Source organism: Manacus vitellinus, unplaced genomic scaffold (genome assembly GCF_001715985.3).
Source record: "Manacus vitellinus isolate BGI_N305 unplaced genomic scaffold, ASM171598v3 scaffold_14_pilon, whole genome shotgun sequence".
Lineage (NCBI taxonomy): Eukaryota > Metazoa > Chordata > Aves > Passeriformes > Pipridae > Manacus > Manacus vitellinus.
In genome coordinates this window covers 1459973-1478588 of record NW_021939063.1, presented here as the reverse complement: position 1 = coordinate 1478588, position 18616 = coordinate 1459973, and the positions used below count along the sequence as shown (strand labels likewise).

The 18616-nt window shown below is 50.6% G+C and overlaps 1 protein-coding gene across 13 annotated transcripts in view; it reads left to right on the top strand.

Annotated features, from left to right (window-relative positions):
• The window catches only part of ITPR1 (inositol 1,4,5-trisphosphate receptor type 1), a 163531-nt gene extending 145980 nt beyond the window's left edge, over positions 1 to 17551 (top strand). For 8 of the 13 annotated variants that reach the window (XM_029958396.1, XM_029958399.1, XM_029958395.1 and 5 more), the window contains 3 exons: positions 272 to 432; positions 11441 to 11602; positions 16179 to 16268. In XM_029958396.1, the coding sequence (XP_029814256.1) occupies positions 272 to 432; positions 11441 to 11602; positions 16179 to 16268 (413 nt within the window). Of the gene's footprint in view, positions 1 to 271; positions 433 to 11440; positions 11603 to 16178 lie in introns of all 13 variants that reach the window. The other 5 variants (XM_029958405.1, XM_029958404.1, XM_029958403.1 and 2 more) reach the window with 1 other exon arrangement.
• Positions 17552 to 18616: the final 1065 nt, after the last annotated feature.

Sequence of the window (18616 nt, the reverse complement as noted above, 5' to 3'; positions counted from 1 at the left end):
TCTCCTTCCCTTTCTCTTCTCCTTCCCTTTCTCTTCTCCTTCCCTTTCTCTTCTCCTTCCCTTTCTCTTCTCCTTCCCTTTCTCTTCTCCTTCCCCTCTTCTCTTCCTGGGCATTTGTCAGAGTTTATCCCTGTTATTCAGTGTCCATTCCAGAATGGTTGTGACTTTAACAAGTGTAGCAGCCTGTAGAAATGAGCTTTGTCCTTTAGAGCTCCTTTTGCTGGTCCCCAGCTGGGCAACACTGAGGGTTGTACGTGTGTCCCTCTCGTAGGTTTGGAGAGAGATAAGTTTGACAACAAGACAGTCACGTTTGAAGAGCACATCAAAGAGGAGCACAACATGTGGCACTATCTGTGCTTTATTGTGTTAGTGAAAGTCAAAGATTCCACAGAATACACAGGACCAGAGAGTTACGTGGCAGAAATGATCAAGGTGAGTTTGGAGTTTTGCTGTTTTTTAATAGATTAGCCCGATCTGCTGGAATATTTGGTAGGTGTAGTGCTCTATGTTGGATTTATTTTGTCACTGTACCTGTGACTTCCCAACCTCCAAAACAGTCTGTGTGTGCTGGAGCAGGTGACAGTGAGTAGTGACAGCCAGGTAGCCTCCCTGGTTTTAAATCGGGTGAAGAGAAGCTGTTCTGTCTTAAATCCACATTTAGGGAGAGTATTTTCAGCCTGATGGAAGTGTCTGAAGCACAACAAACAGGTTATAACCTATCCTGGTTTAAATACCTCCAACTGACTTGTAGGATTTATTATCATATGATTTGAGCTTATTATTGGAAAGAACTACAATTAATATTTACACAATTGGAAGAGCTTTTAATGAGAGAATTAAAAGCCTTGTCTCTGCCAAGCTGCGGGTTCAGAGCTCGTGGAATTAGATCCGAAACCCCAATCACTAATTTGTGTGTCTTTTGGCTGGGGAGCAAAAGCTGTTTGATTTATAGCATTTCAAGTAGTGATTTTTTTAAGAGCAGAACACTTTTCTGACTTGCCTTTAGCTCTCCTGCCAGAGGTCCCAGCAGGCTTTGAGTGGGTGACCCGTCGTGTCCTGGCCGGGCTGTAAATCCCCCCGAGACCTCGGGCAGGTCAAACATGTTATTTTGGGGTCACCAAAGTGTCCGTCCTAGTTCTGGATTCCTGCCTCAGTAATGAGGGCTTAAAGAAATCTTGTGAGCAGTCACCTGATAGAGGATTAGCACAGTGAGATAACCAAGTGCATCACTGCTGCCTTCCAGCCTGGCTGATTATATTGCTCCCTTTCTTTATCCCCCCACAGCATGCATGACTTCAAGGGGGAAGCACTGCACTTCTGAAGTGTTTTTACTTAGAAAAAACAATTTTGTGTTGTGGTTTTTTGCTTAGAAAAGACAATTTTGTGTTGTGGTTTTTGCTGCTGTTAAAACTAGTTTTAAAAAAAGTTTCAATTAACTACCAATTTATTATTTCAGATTACTTCAGATACAGTTCAAATTAGATAAGAGCCAAAAATTAGTCATTGAATGTGTTTGCATGAAACACAAAAACTGGAGAACTTTTATCGGAGTTCCCATTCATTAAGTGTCAGCAAGGGCTAATTACTGTGTGGATGGGAATAGGGATAAATTATGCATAACCCAAGTGTCTCATGCAGATGCAGTTTGATGTAACCATGTGCTCTAGGTGGAGGTTTGGAGTGTGTCTGTAGCTGGTGGGTTTTTTGCATTTCATGAGCCAGTTTTCGGTGGAGAACTGACAGCAGGGTCTCCCCAGGTGCTGTTGAATGGGTGGGGTGTGGAATAGGAAGGGAATTTGGTTTGCAACTCAGTGGTCGGTCACGACACAGCCCCGGCGTGTCCAGGGCTCAGGGAGCTGTGTCCTGACTCCAGAGTTCTCAGCAGTCCTTGTATTCCTTAGGAGTGATTTAGCAAATCTTATTCTGCAAATTGGGAGCAATTTCTTTCCATTATCCTTTAACATTAAAAACATCCTTTTCTGCCCTAGAAAATCTGGGTGTAAAACATGATGAATCTGTTTCTGTACCAGACCTGTTTCAAATCCTCCTGTAAGAGTCAGAAATGTTTTCTTCTGTTTAAGATGTATTTAGGGGTGGCTTGGGGCCTGGTCCATATGGTACTCAAGCCTTCTGTCTTCATAAAATCCCAGAATGGTTTGGGTTGGAAGGGACCATCCAGTGCCACCCCCTGCCCTGGGCAGGGACACCTTCCACCAGCCCAGGTTGCTCCAAGCCCTGTCCAACCTGGCCTTGGACACTTGCAGGGATGGGGAGTCCACAACCTCAGCCTCTCTGGGCAAAGTCCCATGAATCCAGAAGGACAGGCCAAGGAAAAGCCTTAAATATGTGTGTGATTCCCAAGGTTGAGGTTAACCTGTGGAAGTGATGGGATCCAATGGGAACCTGTGGTTGGGTCATGTCCCCAGCCACCAGATTCTCTTGGAAAGCCTCCTTAGGGCATGGCTGGGTTTTAAAGGGATTTTCTTCCTGTATTTCAGACTGAAGGTGGCACTGTAACATCTTGGATAATGACAAAGATGGGGCATGGCTTTGCCATGGGCTGTCAGGTGGGACCATTGCTCAGCTGCAGTTTATGCCCATTTTTAGGAGTTGAGGGTAGGGAACATCACATGCCCAGATCATATCCTGTGATGGCACAACACACCTCAAGTGTTTCACCTGTGCTCCGACTCCCAACAAAATATCTTGAGAAAACTCTTGGATTTATGCCCTTTAACAATTGAAAGAAAAAAAATTAAAAATAGAATTCAAAAAATTCCCTTTGCCATTTAGTATTTGTGGGTTATTCCAACACCACAGAAGAGTAAAAAAAATGAAGAATTTAGGAGACTAAAATTATATCTACCATCAGTTTGTGAGTTGCATCCAGTGCTGCTTGTACAGTGCTTTAAAAATATTTTAAGCATTGTGGTATCAGAAGAATCCTGGACAACTTCATTTATGGAGGTTAGTGAATATTCAGGAGCTTTGAGTGATCTTGAATTTTGATGTTTTCTTGACTAAAAATAATGTGTGTAGAAAGGCAGTTTGGAGGATTCCCACTGTACTGGATATGGCAGAGCTGGATCAGGCCCATAGTGTTCACCCTGCACCCTGCAGGAGCCTGACCACACATGAAAAGAAATTGTAGCCTTGAAAATCAATGATTAACTACAATTCTTTAATGAATTTTTTCTTTCTTCATGGACAGAAGCTCATTAAGTTAAAACACAGCATGTGGAAAGAAGTCAACAGGTACACTTAAAAACAGTTGAATCTTCAGAAGCATTTTGAGCACTGCAAGACTGACCAAAAAATCAAAACTAGAAAAAAAAAAGCAGTGATCTGACCTGAGCAACCTGGGCTAGTGGAAAGTGTCCCTGCCCGTGGCAGGAGGTGGGACTGGATGTGCTTTAAGGTCCCTTCCAACCCAAACCATTCTGGGGTTCTGGGATTATGTAAAACAGAATCTGATGCACTGCACTGACAGTGCTGCTCTGTGGCTGTGACCTTGCAGCCCCAGGGCTCCCAGTGCCAGGATGTTCTGGTGCCAGGGTGGGTGTGTTGGTGGGTCTGTGAGCTCGGGATGGTTTGCTTTGGTCCCGTGGGTGTGGGCTGGGCTGCCCTGGGCTTGTAGCTGCACGTCCAGGCTGTGATCGGAGGCTGGAATTCACTGCCAGCTTTTCCCCCTGTAAATAGGGATAATATTCCCTTTCATCAGCAAGGTGAGCATGTGCCTGCTGTGATAGACTGTGTAAAACTCGGGATATCTTAGGAATCTTTGCTGGGAGTCACTGGAGCAGTGCAGGGGGAAGGGGGCTGCTGGGGAAGCTGAGCGTGTGGTCACACCCGAGCTGCTGCCCTGACTCATCCCTGCCCTGCAGTTCCCTTCCCTGGAACCTCGTGCATGTCAGGAGATGGCAAATGGGTTTCAGCAGCTTGGCATGGAGCAGCTCCCCTTTGAAATGCATCCTCAAGCCACCTCCTAATATGGATTTAATAGCACAGGCAGTGCTGCAGGATGTGAGAAAACATCTCTTGGTAGCAGAGATGCTCTTTAATTCCCGGTGTTTATAAAGCTCTCCTGACCGAACTTCCCACCTGGCTTCATCCCTGCAGATGGGCACTGCAGGCAGTGGGACAGCAGGATGAATCCATGTCCTGTGAGGGGTGTTTATGTGGGAAGGATGCTGATGGTGCTGCAGAGCTGGCAGCCCAGTGCCTCCCGTGTTTCCCAGGAACAAAGGCCCCCGATTCCTGTGGCTTTGTAGTCACCAGGGAAGATCAGGTGATGTCTGAATAACACCCTGTGTGTGGGAGGGGGGATCCACTTATCGCCTTGGCCAGACATTGACATCCACACCCAGATGACTAATGTGAACTCGCTGCAACTCCCTGCAGATTAGTTCATTTAAAGGGCTTATCTTCCCAGCCTGTCTTGAGAATTCCTCCTGGAGTTTTCTGCCTTTGCCTGCAGTGGCTGTGGCAGCCTGGCCAGCACAGCTGTCACCAGGGCCTTGGCAGAGCTCTGCCACAACCAGCTGTGTGCAGGCATTTAGAATATGTAAAATTTCTCACTCTGCAGCTCGATACATAGAAAACCACACAGGCACTTGGGTTTTGTGTGCATTCCTAAGCTGTCTGCAGGCAGCTGCACGGGCTGTCACAGCACAGACAAATATTTGCATGCCCAGCTCTTGCATACCCTGAGCTGCACCTTGATCCGTGTGGGTTCGAGCCACTGTCGGGGGCTTTGTGACACAGATGTGCTTATTAAAAAATAAAGGCTGCTTTGGAAAAGTTTCCAGCACAAAGCTTCCTGCCGAGCTCCTGCAGTTTCCACAGGTTTTTAATCCAGGCAGGATCTGTGTCATTAACACCCTTTATTACAAAAATGAGGCAGAGGTGTGAGGGTTGCCCAAGTTCCAAGATGCAGAGCGAGGGTGCTGAGTCCCATCTGGATTGTGTTGTCATTTGAAAATGAACCATTTACAAATAGGAGTGATGGCAGAGATATCCTTCAAGAAATTTGGAATGGAAATGAAGGCTACAGACTTCCTTTTGTGCCCTAATTCGCCCCTGTGTAAAATCCTGGAGATTTAACTCTATTGTTGGGCTTTTTTCCTTGTCTCTTGAGGTCTGTGCTGTAATGGAAAGTGTTTCTGATTCCTGGTTTGAGTGTGACTTGTGCCAAGGCAGAGCTTCCTGGTAATCAAAGACAAGGTTCCATCAGTCAGTGTCAATATGTCCTTCCAGAAGTGCAAGTTGGAGTTGAAACCTCTCCTAAGGAGTTAATCATTGGCCCTGACAGTCACTGTGCTCTGAAACCCAGCAAGAGTGTGGGATTCAGCACCTGCAGGAGGCTCAGGTCATGATGGCTTTGAAGGGTGACTGTCCCAGGCTCTCCATGAAATAGAATTCAGCAGGAGGTGGCCAGGACTGGGTTTGGACTGCAGCACCTGCAGGCATGACAAGGACAGGCCATGATGCTTCACAACTGGGACATTTCAAAAGGGGCTTAATGATTGCAGCACTGGTGACAGATGTGTACACATGAAATTAGAGTCCGAGAAAGTGTTAAAACTTAGTTATGTTCATCTGACATTTGTGCCTGGAAATCCTGTACCTGGGGGCAAAGTCAAATAGGAAAGATTTGTCATATCAATACTTCGCAAACCCGTAGAGAACAGCCCGTGCAAATAACTGTTATAGATGAGGAAACTGGAGGTTTGGGGCTCCCAGTCACAGTGATGCTGGTGCAGACTGGGAGGGGAGGAGGAGGACTGAGAAGGTCAGGATGTGAACTGGAGCTGACAGTGCTGAACTTGGTGGTGTCCTCCCAACAAGCTGCATCTTGAGATATCTAGGCAGAATTAGCCAATATAATTACAGGGTTAATCAACAAATAATGGCAGAGACACGGAAGAGCCAAGAGGTGTGTTTGGCAGCAGGCCCTGGGCTGCTGGAAACACTGTGTCATAGGCACGGGCTGAGCTTCTTGTTCAGATAGCGAAAGAACTTGTTCCACCCTTGGAATCATGGTTAAGGTGCAAACCAGGACCTGCACAGGGAGAAATGGTTGGTCAACCTCATCTTCCCCAGCACTGGGTACCCAGAGAAGCTGTGGCTGCCCCATCCCTGGGAGTGTCCAAGGCCAGGCTGGACAGGGCTTGGAGCAACCTGGGATACTGGAAGGTGTCCCTGCCCATGGCAGGGGGTGGAATGAGATGATCTTTAAGGTCCCTTCCAACCCAAACCATCCAGAGATTCTTGGGAGGCGTGTGAGCTGGCTGCCCTGTGGTGGGCTGCAGGATGCTGGCAGTAACCTCACATTGGCCCAGTGCTTGGTTTTCCCTGATAAGCCACTCGGTATCCATGCTGGGAATCTTGGGCATCCCCACTGACCAGGCAAAGGTTTCCCTTTGGCTGAACGTGTGGAAGAAAAGGGCCTGGATGGATGAAAGCAGGAGGAAAGCTTGGGGCTAGATGTGGGGAATGGGATGTTTGCATGATGTGCTGGGGTTTGGGTGGGTCCCAAACAGCTGGCAGGGTGGGTGCCGTGTCCTCGCTGCTGGAGCTCTGCCAGCACCTGCCTGGGAGAGGGGAAACCATCGAGGGTGACACATGGGGAACACGAACCGCTGGGTCTATGGGGCTGGGTGGGACAAGAGAGCCCCGGGGGGCCGTGTGTGCCCGGGCTGGGCTGAGCTGTCCTGAGTCACCGCTGCCGCCGCCTCCCTCCCGGCAGTGCCGCAGCCGTGAGCCCCTGGAACGTGGGGGTGTAACGTGGCCCACCCTAAACGGGGATCCAACCACCCAGAGGGGGTTGCTGTGGAGAGGTGGCCTTGTCCTTCCAGCAGGAGTCAGGATGTGGCCTTCAGTGATCCCCAGCAGGGCCGTGCCCTGCAGCCTCTCAGACTGGGTGGTGCTTGGCTCAGCTGGAGTGAGTCACCTGCAGCAGAACTCCCAGGGATGGCCAGGGAGGATCACTTTGTGCAGGGACACAGTCATCCTCCACTTGGGAATGGTGTCTGTCTCCAGGTTCCCTGCTCTGCACCAGTATAAGTGGCACTTAGGTATTTAACCTGTGGCACCAGTGCAGAGGAGGTTGGTACACCATAAACCCTGTGTCATCAGCCTCCTGGTTAATGACACGGAGCGTGTGAGGAGTTGAAAAGGCTCTGAGTGTGGAGGAGGGACAGAGGGACAGTGTCAAGTGCCGGTTTTTATGCAGAGGGGAGAAGTGCAGCTCAGTGTGGAAGAAGTGATGGTGAGCCCTTTGCAGCAGAGAAAGAACCTGACGTGGGGCTTTTTCCAGGAAGGACAGAAAAGACCCAGGAGGATTCCCATCTCACCACAAACAAACAGATTAATTTTCGAACTGCTTCACAAAGCTGTTTATTAGATGTGTGAGTCTGATTTTTAACTTCACATGACAGAAACTGAAATTTGCTGCTCTCACCTTCCCCTGCTTGTGTTCAAGAAACAACTGGATGAGGCACTCAGTGCTCTGGTGTGGTTGACAAGGTGGGGATGGGTCATAGGCTGGACTCGATTTTGGAGGTCTTTTCCACCCTGAATGATCCTGTGATTCTGTAAATGATGCTGCTGGGCAGCCTTCTGCTGGCAGCTGTAGGGATTTATTTTGGAGAGCATTGAGTTAGCCCTTAGCACTCCATAACTGTTATGCACAGGGATAGCTGGGTAAATAGAGACCCAGGAGAGGAGCAGCTAATCCTCGGGGCGCCGGCAGCGGGGTGAGCCCCAATCCCTGCCGTGAGCACCGTCCCGTGCCCCGGAGCAGGGCTGGTGCTCTCCTGGCACGGCTCACGCTGAGGTTGCCTCAGAGCCTTTCCTAGAACCAACTCTTCGGCAGAAGCCGGGAGGAGCCAGCACTTCTCAGAATGATTCGCATGTGCATCATGCAGCACCGCTTCCTCTTTTTCACATTTCCAGGCGTGGACGGTCAGCATCACCCCCGTGTTTGAGACTGAGCGATATTTGCTTTACAAGAGGGACTTTTCCAACTTTACCTAGAAAAGAGCTAACCCGAAACCCAGCCCTTGCGGTCAGGGGCTTCCGGCAGCGGCTCCGCTCGCTCCGGCTGCTGCAGTGGGAGCTGCCGGTGCTGGGAAGAGGGAGCCTGGCACACCAGGAGCCCGGCACACCAGGAGCCCCGGCAGGAGCACAGCAGACGGTGCAGAACAGCATCGCTGTGTGGGTGCCAGCAGCCCCTCGGGGATCACGGGGCAGCCCTTCCCTTCACGGCTCGCTTGGTGCCTCTGAAACGCTTCCAGAGCTGCCGCGAGGGACGGGGCGCTGTGTCTTTAAAGGCGCCCCGTGGGTGTTGAGCTGAAGTTCAGCAGAAACTAGATTGTGAGATATAAATCTTTGATTGATCCTTGGATGGCAGCGTTGTCCGGGGCAGTGCTGGGGGATGGACAGCCCCTGACCTTCCAGCATTCCCTCCCAGTTCTGTTTGCACCAGCTCTGCTTCAGGCATCAGTGTTTGTTTGGTCATAAGAAAACACCCCCAGGTACCCCAGCAGGGCCAGGGACGGGTGTTCAGACTGCACTCTGTGTCAGCAGGTTGGTCACATCCAGCTCCTCTCTGCAGGGCTGGGGGAGGCTGAAGAACAGGCTGAAGGTTTCCCATGGAGGAGGGATTGCAGGATAGTGTGTGCAGGAGGAGGTGTGCCCCTGTGTGCAGGCAGCTTCCCTGCTGCCCTCTCTGGAGGGTCCCGGCACCGCCAAGGGCAGCAGCACTGGGCCAGCGTTACCTGTCCCCATGGCCCCTCACACAGGGTGTTTTCCCAGGCCGTGTGGGGGGGCACTCCCTTATTTCTTGCTGGGTGGCAGCTAGACATGTCCAGATAAATACTGGGTTTGAGTGGTGCTGATGACTTACATGGAATGGGAATGGGGAAGCAGATCACACACAGCCCAATGACATGGGTGGGCAGAGTGATGTCCAGGTCCTTCCCTAGGCCTGTCACTGTCGCTGTCTCTGCACAGGGACTTTCCAGGTGCCCCATTAACTCTTCCACGGGTGGATCAGCACTTAGCAGGGGTATTGCCAGTTCCAAGTGAACAGTGAGCCCTGTTCTCCATCTCAGCAGGGGCCCAGGAGGGCTGTGTCTCCTTTTCATCAGCATTCTCCTTCCTCAGCCCTCGGAGTTCACATGGAGTTTTGGTTTCAATCTTTGACCACTGCCGTGAGAACTAGAGAGGTGCTTTGTTGGTTTTCCAAATCAAAGCCAAGATTTACCAACTTTGAGAGCTGGGGCTTTCAGAAACCCAGAGTCTGAAACCCGTGAGGAGCCTGCAGGAGCTGTGGGTGCTGGTTTGAGTTCCCCAGCTGAGACTGCCCAGCTCCTCCGGGGCCTGGAACGATCGAGTCGCAGCCTCTGCAGCAGCATTCGCTTATATTGCAAAGTAACCCTGAAAGTGCTTGGGTATTTGTTAACAACACACTGCAGGTAGGGAAGGTTGATGCTTCCCTCACCCCCTTCATCATTCTTGAGGATGGGGCCTGGGAGTGCTCTGGGGATGGCGTTGGGAAGCTCACCTTTTTGGGAAGGAAGAGAATAATAATATTTCTGGAGCAAGAAAGGCACTTCAGGGTTCTCATGTCTGCCTAGAAACTTCAGGACATGGGCCTGAGGGTCCAGGCAAACCTACAAATACAAATTGCATTTTAGTCTAATTTGTTTTGTCCTCAAAAACCTCCAGCCTGGAGGAACAGAGGGCTGAGAACAGTTGGTTTAATTTGTTTTCCCTGGGTGGGGAGCTGCTGGACCCGAGCACGAGTGCTGAGCTGCCCTCTCCTCCCTAATGAGGGTTTTACTACAGCTGGAAGAAAGCAGTGAAATGTTGCCTGTTCCTACTATTAAACCTTAATTGTGGGACTGGCATTCCCTAAAGTCCAAAATATTTTGGCACTTGTCTTGATAAAGGCATATTTTTTTGGTACATAGTTTTTTTTCTTTTATTAGCAGAAACCATCTGCCCTGTAAACAGAGATCAGGAGCAAACAGCCTTGCTGGCAGTTCTGTATCACGTGGGGCTGCTGTGGTGCCTGCATGGGAAAGGGCCTGCTTTCTGCCTTCTCATCCCAGCAAGAGGAAACTCCAGGCACATCAGAAGCAGCTAATTTAAGCTGATGAGTCTTGGCATCGCATCTGAATTGCAGAGGGGATGTGACTGTAGCTCTGTGGAGAGGTGCACAGCCCTGCTTTAAGCAGGATGGATGCTCCTGGGAATGGGGGAGCACAGGGGAGGGAGTGGGTTCAAGCTGGAGATTTAGGCTGGGAATGGCAAAAAGCCAGAGAGTTTGCCATGCCCTAAAAATCAGCTGAGCCCAGCAAAGAGCCTGTCCAGCACAGTGGGGTGAACTTTGGTCGCCGTTACTCAGCGATGGGGATTATTTTTGGTTACCAGCATCCCATGGTGTCACTGCAGTCGCCCATCAGCAGCTCTGCTTTCTTTAAAGCCTCACCAGCTGTTGCAGTGTCACCTGTGAGACCACACACAGCCTTATCTCAGCCAGCCCCAGTTTAGCTTCCATTTCAGAGCATATCTCCAGCGTGGGAGGAGAACCAGACTAGATGGGAAACCAGTTTGCTGTTGAACTGTAAGGTGTCAAGGCGCGGTGTGCACCCCTCCTCCTCTCTTGTGGCTTTCTGTTCCGCTCCTGCTTTTATTTTTAACGTCTCTGGCATGTACACAGTGCATGTGTGAGCCTCTGTACATGCCCATCAAACTGAGTGTGTGTCCACTGACATTCCCAACAGTAACTGCAAAGTGGAATATTAGAATATTAGTATGGATGAATGAAAACTTTACTATAAGCGATGCATTGTGATGTACCTGTTTTAGCCTGAACCAGTCAGATTATGATTTTCTTTTTCATTAAAAGGGAAGTATTTCAAACATGGAAGCATTTCCAGGAAGAACAAGGTTTCTTTCATCAGAAAGCACAACCAAGCTTTGCTTGACCAAAAAAGTGCACCAGCTTTATTAGCAGAAAATGTTCCACAAACACAAATGAAAAGATTACAAGGTGGCAGTGGATTTCTAGCAGTGGGAAATGCTTGTCCAGACGTGAAATCTGGGCTGATTTAATATCCAGAGTTAGTGTATTTATACTGAAGTGTCTGTGAAGGGGAAAGGGCTGGGGGTGAGTTGCTGGGAGGAGAGGCTGGCACTGAGCAGCCCTAATTTCCAGCAGTCGTGGCTGCAGCGCCTCGTTGCCCCGAGCAGGTGATTTTGCAGACTTTCCAGTAAGATGCAAATGCAGTTAACTCAGAAACTGCAGAGCTGTGTATCCAAGGAATGGCCCCATGTGTCATTAGAGCTCTGTCTGTGCTCGGCCCTGCACTTTCTGGGGTGCAGGTTTTCACCTGGCAAACACTAACTGTGACCTGCCGTTGATTCCTAGGAGAGAAACCTGGACTGGTTCCCCCGGATGCGGGCCATGTCCCTGGTGAGCAGTGACTCAGAAGGGGAGCAGAACGAGCTGAGGAACTTGCAGGAGAAGTTGGAGTCCACCATGAAGCTCGTGACCAACCTCTCTGGCCAGCTGTCAGAGCTGAAGGATCAGGTAAGGGAGCGGATGGGTGGCCTCACATCCCTGTGGGCAGGACACAGCTCTGTCAGCCTCTCACACCGAGGGGTGTTTCACAGCTCCACAGCTTCTGCACACCCCAGGGATAACTTGTTTAAAGTAACTTAGGAAAGAAGTGAACAAACCAAATGTCCCTCCAGGGCCCCGTTCCCCAGCTGACCTGCCTGGTGCTGACCCAACCAGCGTGTTCCAAAGTGGGCACCTCCACAGAGGGAAAACTTGCCTTGAAAAAATCAGCACTGATGTATTTAAATCAGTCCTGGCTGGGGCAGGGAGCCTCTGTGTGTGTGTTGTTGTTGTTTGGGGTTTTAACCCGAGGACTTATCAGGCTCCTGTCAGTCAGAGGGTGTGATACCGAGACAGGGGCTGTGTCACTGCACGGACCTCAAAACCCACCGAGAAACTGGAGAAGCGCTCGAGTGGTTACTGGTGCTGGTCCCTCTGTGCTGTCACTGCCACTGCAGATGTGATTTGGCTGCTGCCACACTGCAGCATAGACATCCCCACGAGATGTTTTGCATTGCACCATGTGTTGCTGCTGCGTAACATGTGAGTGCTCCACAGACCTCGGGGTGTTTTTTTGGTGCAGCAGGTTTTCTGCAGCAGGGCTTTGAGGACTTGTGTTTACTCCTGGCTTGGCTGGGCTCGAGGGCATCATGGGGCTGGTTCCCAGCCCAAGCCCAGCGATGGCTTTGTCAGAGCCACAGAGGCAGCAGGGCTTGAGCTCGTGTTGTCTGTAGGGATTGCAGCTTAACGGGGAGGAACAGGGAAAATTCTGTTGCCTGCGCTGGCGGGAGCTGTTTGTGGTGGCTGCTTATCTTTGTGCATTAATAACCTGAGCCAGATGGTTCAATTAGTTAAATTTATATAGGTATCAGCACTGGATAAGATTAATTGCTGACTTGCACCTGGGGCAGTCAATGGAGCTGCCCAGGGCAGGAAAGGCCAGGCAGCTTTGGGCATTATCTCCTCAGATGTGCCCTGCCTACTCTGGCACAGCTGGCACAGCTCTGCCAGTGCTGATCCAGCCCCTGCTTTCCATCTCTGCTTGGGCTGGCTGGGGTGCTCCATAAGCCAGTTATCTTCAGGGAGAATGAGTCTCTGGAAGGCAGTGCTGACAGATCCCAGCTCCCTGCCTTTCGATCACGCTCTGCAGAGGGGACGGAGCTGGGCCCTTTTCCCGAACACCCCGTGGAGCACAAGGAAGGGATTAACATGTGGGACTGGGAGCAGACAGCCTCGCTGCTCTGGGCTGTAATTAGTTCTCAGGCACTGTGCCACAGAGCCCCTTGCTCCAGTTGGTCTGAGGATGGAGGGCAGAGGCAGTTGCTCTTTTGTCTGGGCTTTAGTACTTGCCGGGCAGTGGTTTTGCTGTTTTGCCTGGAAGCAATTATCTTGAAACATGTGTCTTGTGTCTCCCTGCTGAAGGGTCTGACTCAAAGTGGTCTGCAGTCACCAGGAGTCTTTCCACCGGCCGCAGCCAGCGCTGGCTCACGACACATTTATTTCTGAAGCTTGCAGCCCTCTTGGCTGACCAAGCACTAAAACCCCTTCTCGCTCTTTGTGAAAATAAGAATGAAGGGTTTAGCTTTTAGAGAGCTATTTGACTGTAAAAGCAAGAGAGGAAACCAGCTTCATTAATGTGGTGATAGCTTTTAGGAATTCCCCTAAGTACCATTATTGAGAGCCCTGCTGAAGAAGCAGGATGCTCCAATTATGTGCCAAAGCCAGTATATCCCTCCTCCTGATCAGGAACTGTCTCCAGGAAAAGGAACTAACTCTGGGAACTTTTATTTGTATTTATTTTCTTGTAATTAAATAAAGGGAAAACCTCTCATTCATTTGTTCTTCAAGCTCGTTAGGTTCCTGGAGACTGTAATTGTCAGAACCGGAGCTCCAGCCCGCCTGCTCTCCCAGGGTGCACCCAGAGCCATTAAAATCCTGATCGCTTTAATTCTGTGCTAAAAGATTACCCCAGAATTGTCTGCAGCAGCAGGGGATTAGATGTAATCACCCAGAAATCCTCCCCGGTGCGGCTCCGGTGTTGGAAGGTGTGAGGCATCGCTCCTGGACTCCGACCTCGCTGGGCACGGCCCCCCCGCCCCCGGGAGCCCCGAGCTGTGGCAGCACAGCTGTGACTCGGGCTGGAGCAGCACCGTGGGCACGTGGAGTCCAGCTGGGATCCTTTCGTGCCCCTCACCTGTGCCCTGTGCCTGCAGGTCGCTCCAGCTCACCCGTGACCTTTGGAGCGGGGCCGTGGCCCCTGTGCAGTCACAGGCGTTATCGGGGAGTCCAGCTCGGCCCAGATGAACCCCAGGCCCCTGGGGCTGTGTTTTGATCCCATCAGCACTATTCCAGGGGCTGGCAGCTCCCTGGAGATACACTGTGTGTGGCTTTTATTGCCTGTTAGCCCAGGTGTGCTGTCACTGGAAAGCTTTTGCAAGAGATTCACTCTCCAGGTAAATGTGATGGCAGTAAGTTGCTCCCTCGCGCTGCCCTGTGCCCTCCACACAAGCATATGTGTTGTGCAGCATTAATAATGTTCTGCATTAACACTACAATTGCATTTCTCCCTCTTATTTATGCTTGGTTGCTTTATTCTTCCCTTTTTTTAAAGCCACATCTACGAACAGCTGCATCAGGGTGCATTGTCCCTTTTCTACACAGCATGAAAAATAACCACTACAGTCCCTTTTCATTATTCTCTTTTCTTTCCATTTTCATTCCGTGTGTCCTCTGAATTACTTTATTGGTGGTGTGAAGTGCTGACTCTTGGTTTGCTCAGTGAAGCTAATTAATGTAAATGGGCATTTTGAACCAAGTCCTCCTGGCCTCTTTGCATTCCCACTTGTGAGTTATCTTAGGAATGGTTGAAGGTTCAGCAGGGAGTAGCTTGTGTGTGTCCAGGGAGCAATGGGAAGGTCCCTCTCCTCCTGTTTCTGTTCCCTGTGAAGCCTTGGAAGCCTTTTGTGGAAAGAGAACTCCAGAAGTGTGGTGCAGGGGAGCGGCAGGAGCGACCTGGCCCCGGGAGCCTGCGGTCATCCTGCTGGAAAGGGAAAATACCAGCTCTGCCTCCCCTGGGGTCAGGCAGCGAGCAAGGTGCTGGGCTGAGGTCAAGTTTAATTATGGTCTTAGGAAGAATTAAGGTATTTCTGCCCTTTCCCTGGTGGTTAAATGAGTGTCAGTGGACACGGAGTGAGAGCCGTGGGGTGCACAGCGTTGCCCAGCCTGCGGCACACGCAGGGACCTTTTGGAGGTTGCCCAGAACTGCCTGTTTGGACCAATTCCGTTCCTCACAATGATCTCCAGACCCAGGGTCAGCCACCAGGCACCCGGTATGCCAGGATACCCTGCACCAGGTGGGAAACTATCCACCAATGCTGAAAGTGGGGGTTTTAAATACACTCAAGTGGTTCAGTGGCAAACACGGTGGTGGTGCTGGGTTGATGGTTGGACTCAATAGTCTCAAAGGTCTTTTCCAACCTTAAAGATTTGTGACTCTAGGTGTGTTACAGGTGAACCAAACGTGCTCACACCATGTCCCTTGTTTTTGCCACAAGCAGTTACATGGGCTGACATTTGTCATTAAGTATCATAAAACTGAAAAATTAGATGGTGGATGTAGATGTTGCAGGAGAAGCAATTGCTGGGCACCCTCAGCCCGAGGGGGGGAGCAGCAGGAGTGGGATGTGAGTGTGGCTGTTGGTGCACGCTGCCTCCATTCCACCATGGATCACGTGCTGTGGGGTGTTGAGCCCTGTGGGTGTCAGGGCTCTGGGGGAGCCCTGTGCCCTCGGGGGTCCAGGGACAAGGCATCCCCTCCCATCCTGCTGCAGCCAAGCAGTGGTCACAGCAGGAGCTGTGCAGTGATCCAACTGTGCAGTGATCCAGCTGTGCAGTGATCCAACTGTTCCCTCCGGAGCTGTTCCTTACGTGGCCCGTCGGCTTATGTAAGTTGTCAGGAACCTCCCAGGCTTTTAAAAAACCAGAGTGGAGCATTGGATTGTGACCGTTTCTCAAGATCAGTAATAACAAACCTAAACCATTTTCCATTCCTGGTTGCCCTGATCAGAGGAACGTTCTATCTGCTGGGAAGCAGTGATGAAGGTGGGGCTCCCTGGCAGTGAGGTGGTTAAGTCCTGCCTTGGCTTTTGGCAGATAGGGAGGGATGTTGGCTCGCTCCGGATGAGACCGGGAGCCTGGAGTCTATTCCAGCAAAGGCAAGGGTATTCCCAGCCTGACTAGAGGGCTCGCCCCTTTTTTCCGCCCTCTCCGTCTCGTCTGCCTCGGCTGCTGGACCAGTTACAAGGAATTTCTAACGGGGGAGGTTTCTGCTCTGCGCTCTAATTCCCGCTGGCTGCCGGGCTCCGGGCCCTTCCCTTGCAGAACAGTAGCCAGGCCCAGGGCTGGGCTCCCGGCCATCCCGAGGGGGCACAGGGCTGGAGCTGCCCCTGCTCCCTTAGCAGTGCAACCCTGAGAGGCAGGGCGGCCCTTGGACGAGCTGACACACAGGAAGCGCGGGGCCTAATGAGCAAACTTGTTAATTTTCCAGATGACGGAGCAGAGGAAGCAGAAGCAGCGCATCGGCCTCCTCGGCCACCCCCCGCCCATGAATGTGAACCTGCAGCAGCAGCCGGCCTAGGCCAGGGGTCCCGGCCCCTCCCCGACACCCAGAGCATCCCCCAGCTCCGGGCCCACACGAGGCTGCTCCCTGTACCTTCTGTGCATCCTGTAAATACCCTGGTTTTATACTGTATGTATATGACTGCTACTCTATCCAGCTTGGGGCGTACGGAGTGTAATTAGAACTGCTGGCACGGGACAGAGGTTAAACTTTGTGCCAAAACTATCAAAATTGCCTTTTTCTTGGAAGGACTAAAGAGAGCACCTGAATTGCACTTGAAAAGATTATTTGACTATGTGACATGTATTTTGTATTTAAAAGAAAAAATAGAATAGCTAGTATTTATGTTTTTATACAATTGTGCAATATGAATTATGCAATCACAATATATTTGGAACTCCTGAATGTCCTAAAGGGAGTGCACATCTTTGGATCTGGTGTGTTAGTACAATGTAATAAATGGTATAAAATTGCAGGTGTAAATGAGGCTGCTGCAAAATTGTGTAACTGGTGATTTTTCATACCCTTGGACATTTTTGTACCATGTGTGTAAATATCTTGCAATGCCATATCTGTTGCCTCTTCCTCCCAGAGATAACGCTGGGACTCCGTGAGTTGTTCAATTGGTATCAGGTAAAGCAAAACATTATTTTGAAGCTTCCAAATGAGGAAAGCAGAGGAGGTATTTTTCAAGAGACTTCTTTAGAGTACTGAGGCTAGAAGAGCTCAGACACCGGGTTTTTTAAATGCTAAGATTTCTTAAAGGGAACTTTTTATGCAAAATGAAGTTTGGGATGAGGATGCACTGCTGGCAAGTCGGTGCAGTCTCCCAAAACCGATCCTGAGGCTGTCCAGGCTTTGCATTCTCAGTGTGTAGGATCCTTTCCTTCTATTTTTTCATTAGAGACCTACGTGCCTGCTAAAGCTTTAGCAAACAGGCATTGCACCGACTGAAACGTGTCCTGTAGCTGAGCACTGACGTGTGTAATGCTTGTGTGAGAGCCACTGGTTTGAGGCTGGTCTGTCCCACCCCTTCCTCTCCCTTTCCCTTTCCATTCAGTCACTTACTTTGGTTTCTGATTCTCCAGAGTGTGAAAGGAAACTTGTTGGGTTGTTGTTTTGGTTTTTTTTTCCTCCAATCTGTTGCATAGTTTTATACATGGACCTCATTTTACAGAAGCTGACTTCTTGCAATACTGTCTACAAAAAAAAAAAAGAAAGAAAAAAAGCTACAGACAGAGCTATGAAAATTTGTAAATGCATAAATATAGGTATTTAAATAAATGATGCAAAATACTCTACGGTCAGAGGCTGCTGGTGGTTTGTGTCCCTCCGAGGTGTGTGGCGGTGGCTGTCGCGCTTCCCACGCGTCGCGGGGGCCTGGCAGGTAAGGACGGGGCTTTTCCCAGAGCCCACAGGGGCAGAGGTTGGTTATTTTAAAACCAGAGTGAGTGCTTCCTCCTCCAGCAGCGAGGGGCACTGGCACCCAGGGAACCTCACCTGCGGTCACCCCGGCTGGGGATGCCTCACACTGATAGTTTAGGCTTGTGGTCCTCAGGCTGGAGTCTGAGAGAGTTAAAAAACCTTCCAGCTCCAAGTACGGTGTGCACAGGAGCGTTGCTGATTATGTCTATTTGATTAAGATGTAGCAGGAACTACCTGGTACAATTAATCATCTTTAATCTGGTAAGTGCACACAACTGTCTGAGGTGGGTGCGTGTCCCTACCACGGGTCATCAGGAAAGCTCAGGATGAGGGCACGGGAGGCGGCGGGAGGGAAGGGAAGGAGGGCAACCTGACCAGCCGTCTCCAAGCCAGAGATTTATCAGAGAGATTGGGCCTTCTTAATCACATGTATTTCCATATATATCTCCTGGTAAATCTGTCTTCCCTCTGCAGCAAGGTGTACGCGGAGGGAGCGTGACGGATGCAGCTGCCACCGGGGTTGTGCAATGGAGGAACAAGATTTCATTTTCCCTGAGCAGCAGAGACACGTATCTGACTCACTTCTTCCCTTCCTGCCATCCAGGGATGAGCAGACACACACAGATTTGTCAGGTTCCCGCAGTGCCCAGCGGTCAGGTGAGAGGGAGGTGGCTGTGCACAGCCCGAGAGGGATCCCAGAGGAATGTGCAGTATCGCCTCATCTTTACCTTAAAAAGGCAAAAACCCCTTGTGCCTCAGTGAGGCACAGCCCTGGCCTGCTCAGTGATCCCTGTGACAAGCAGTGGGGTGGAACCTGGTGTTTGCACGGGTGGGGAGATGCAAAGAGGGAGGTTTTGTGCCTCTGGTGCAGCTGCAGTGGTGAGTGAAGCAGAGCACGGCCACCGCCCTGGCAGTGGGATGCACTCGTGTAGGGCAGGTGG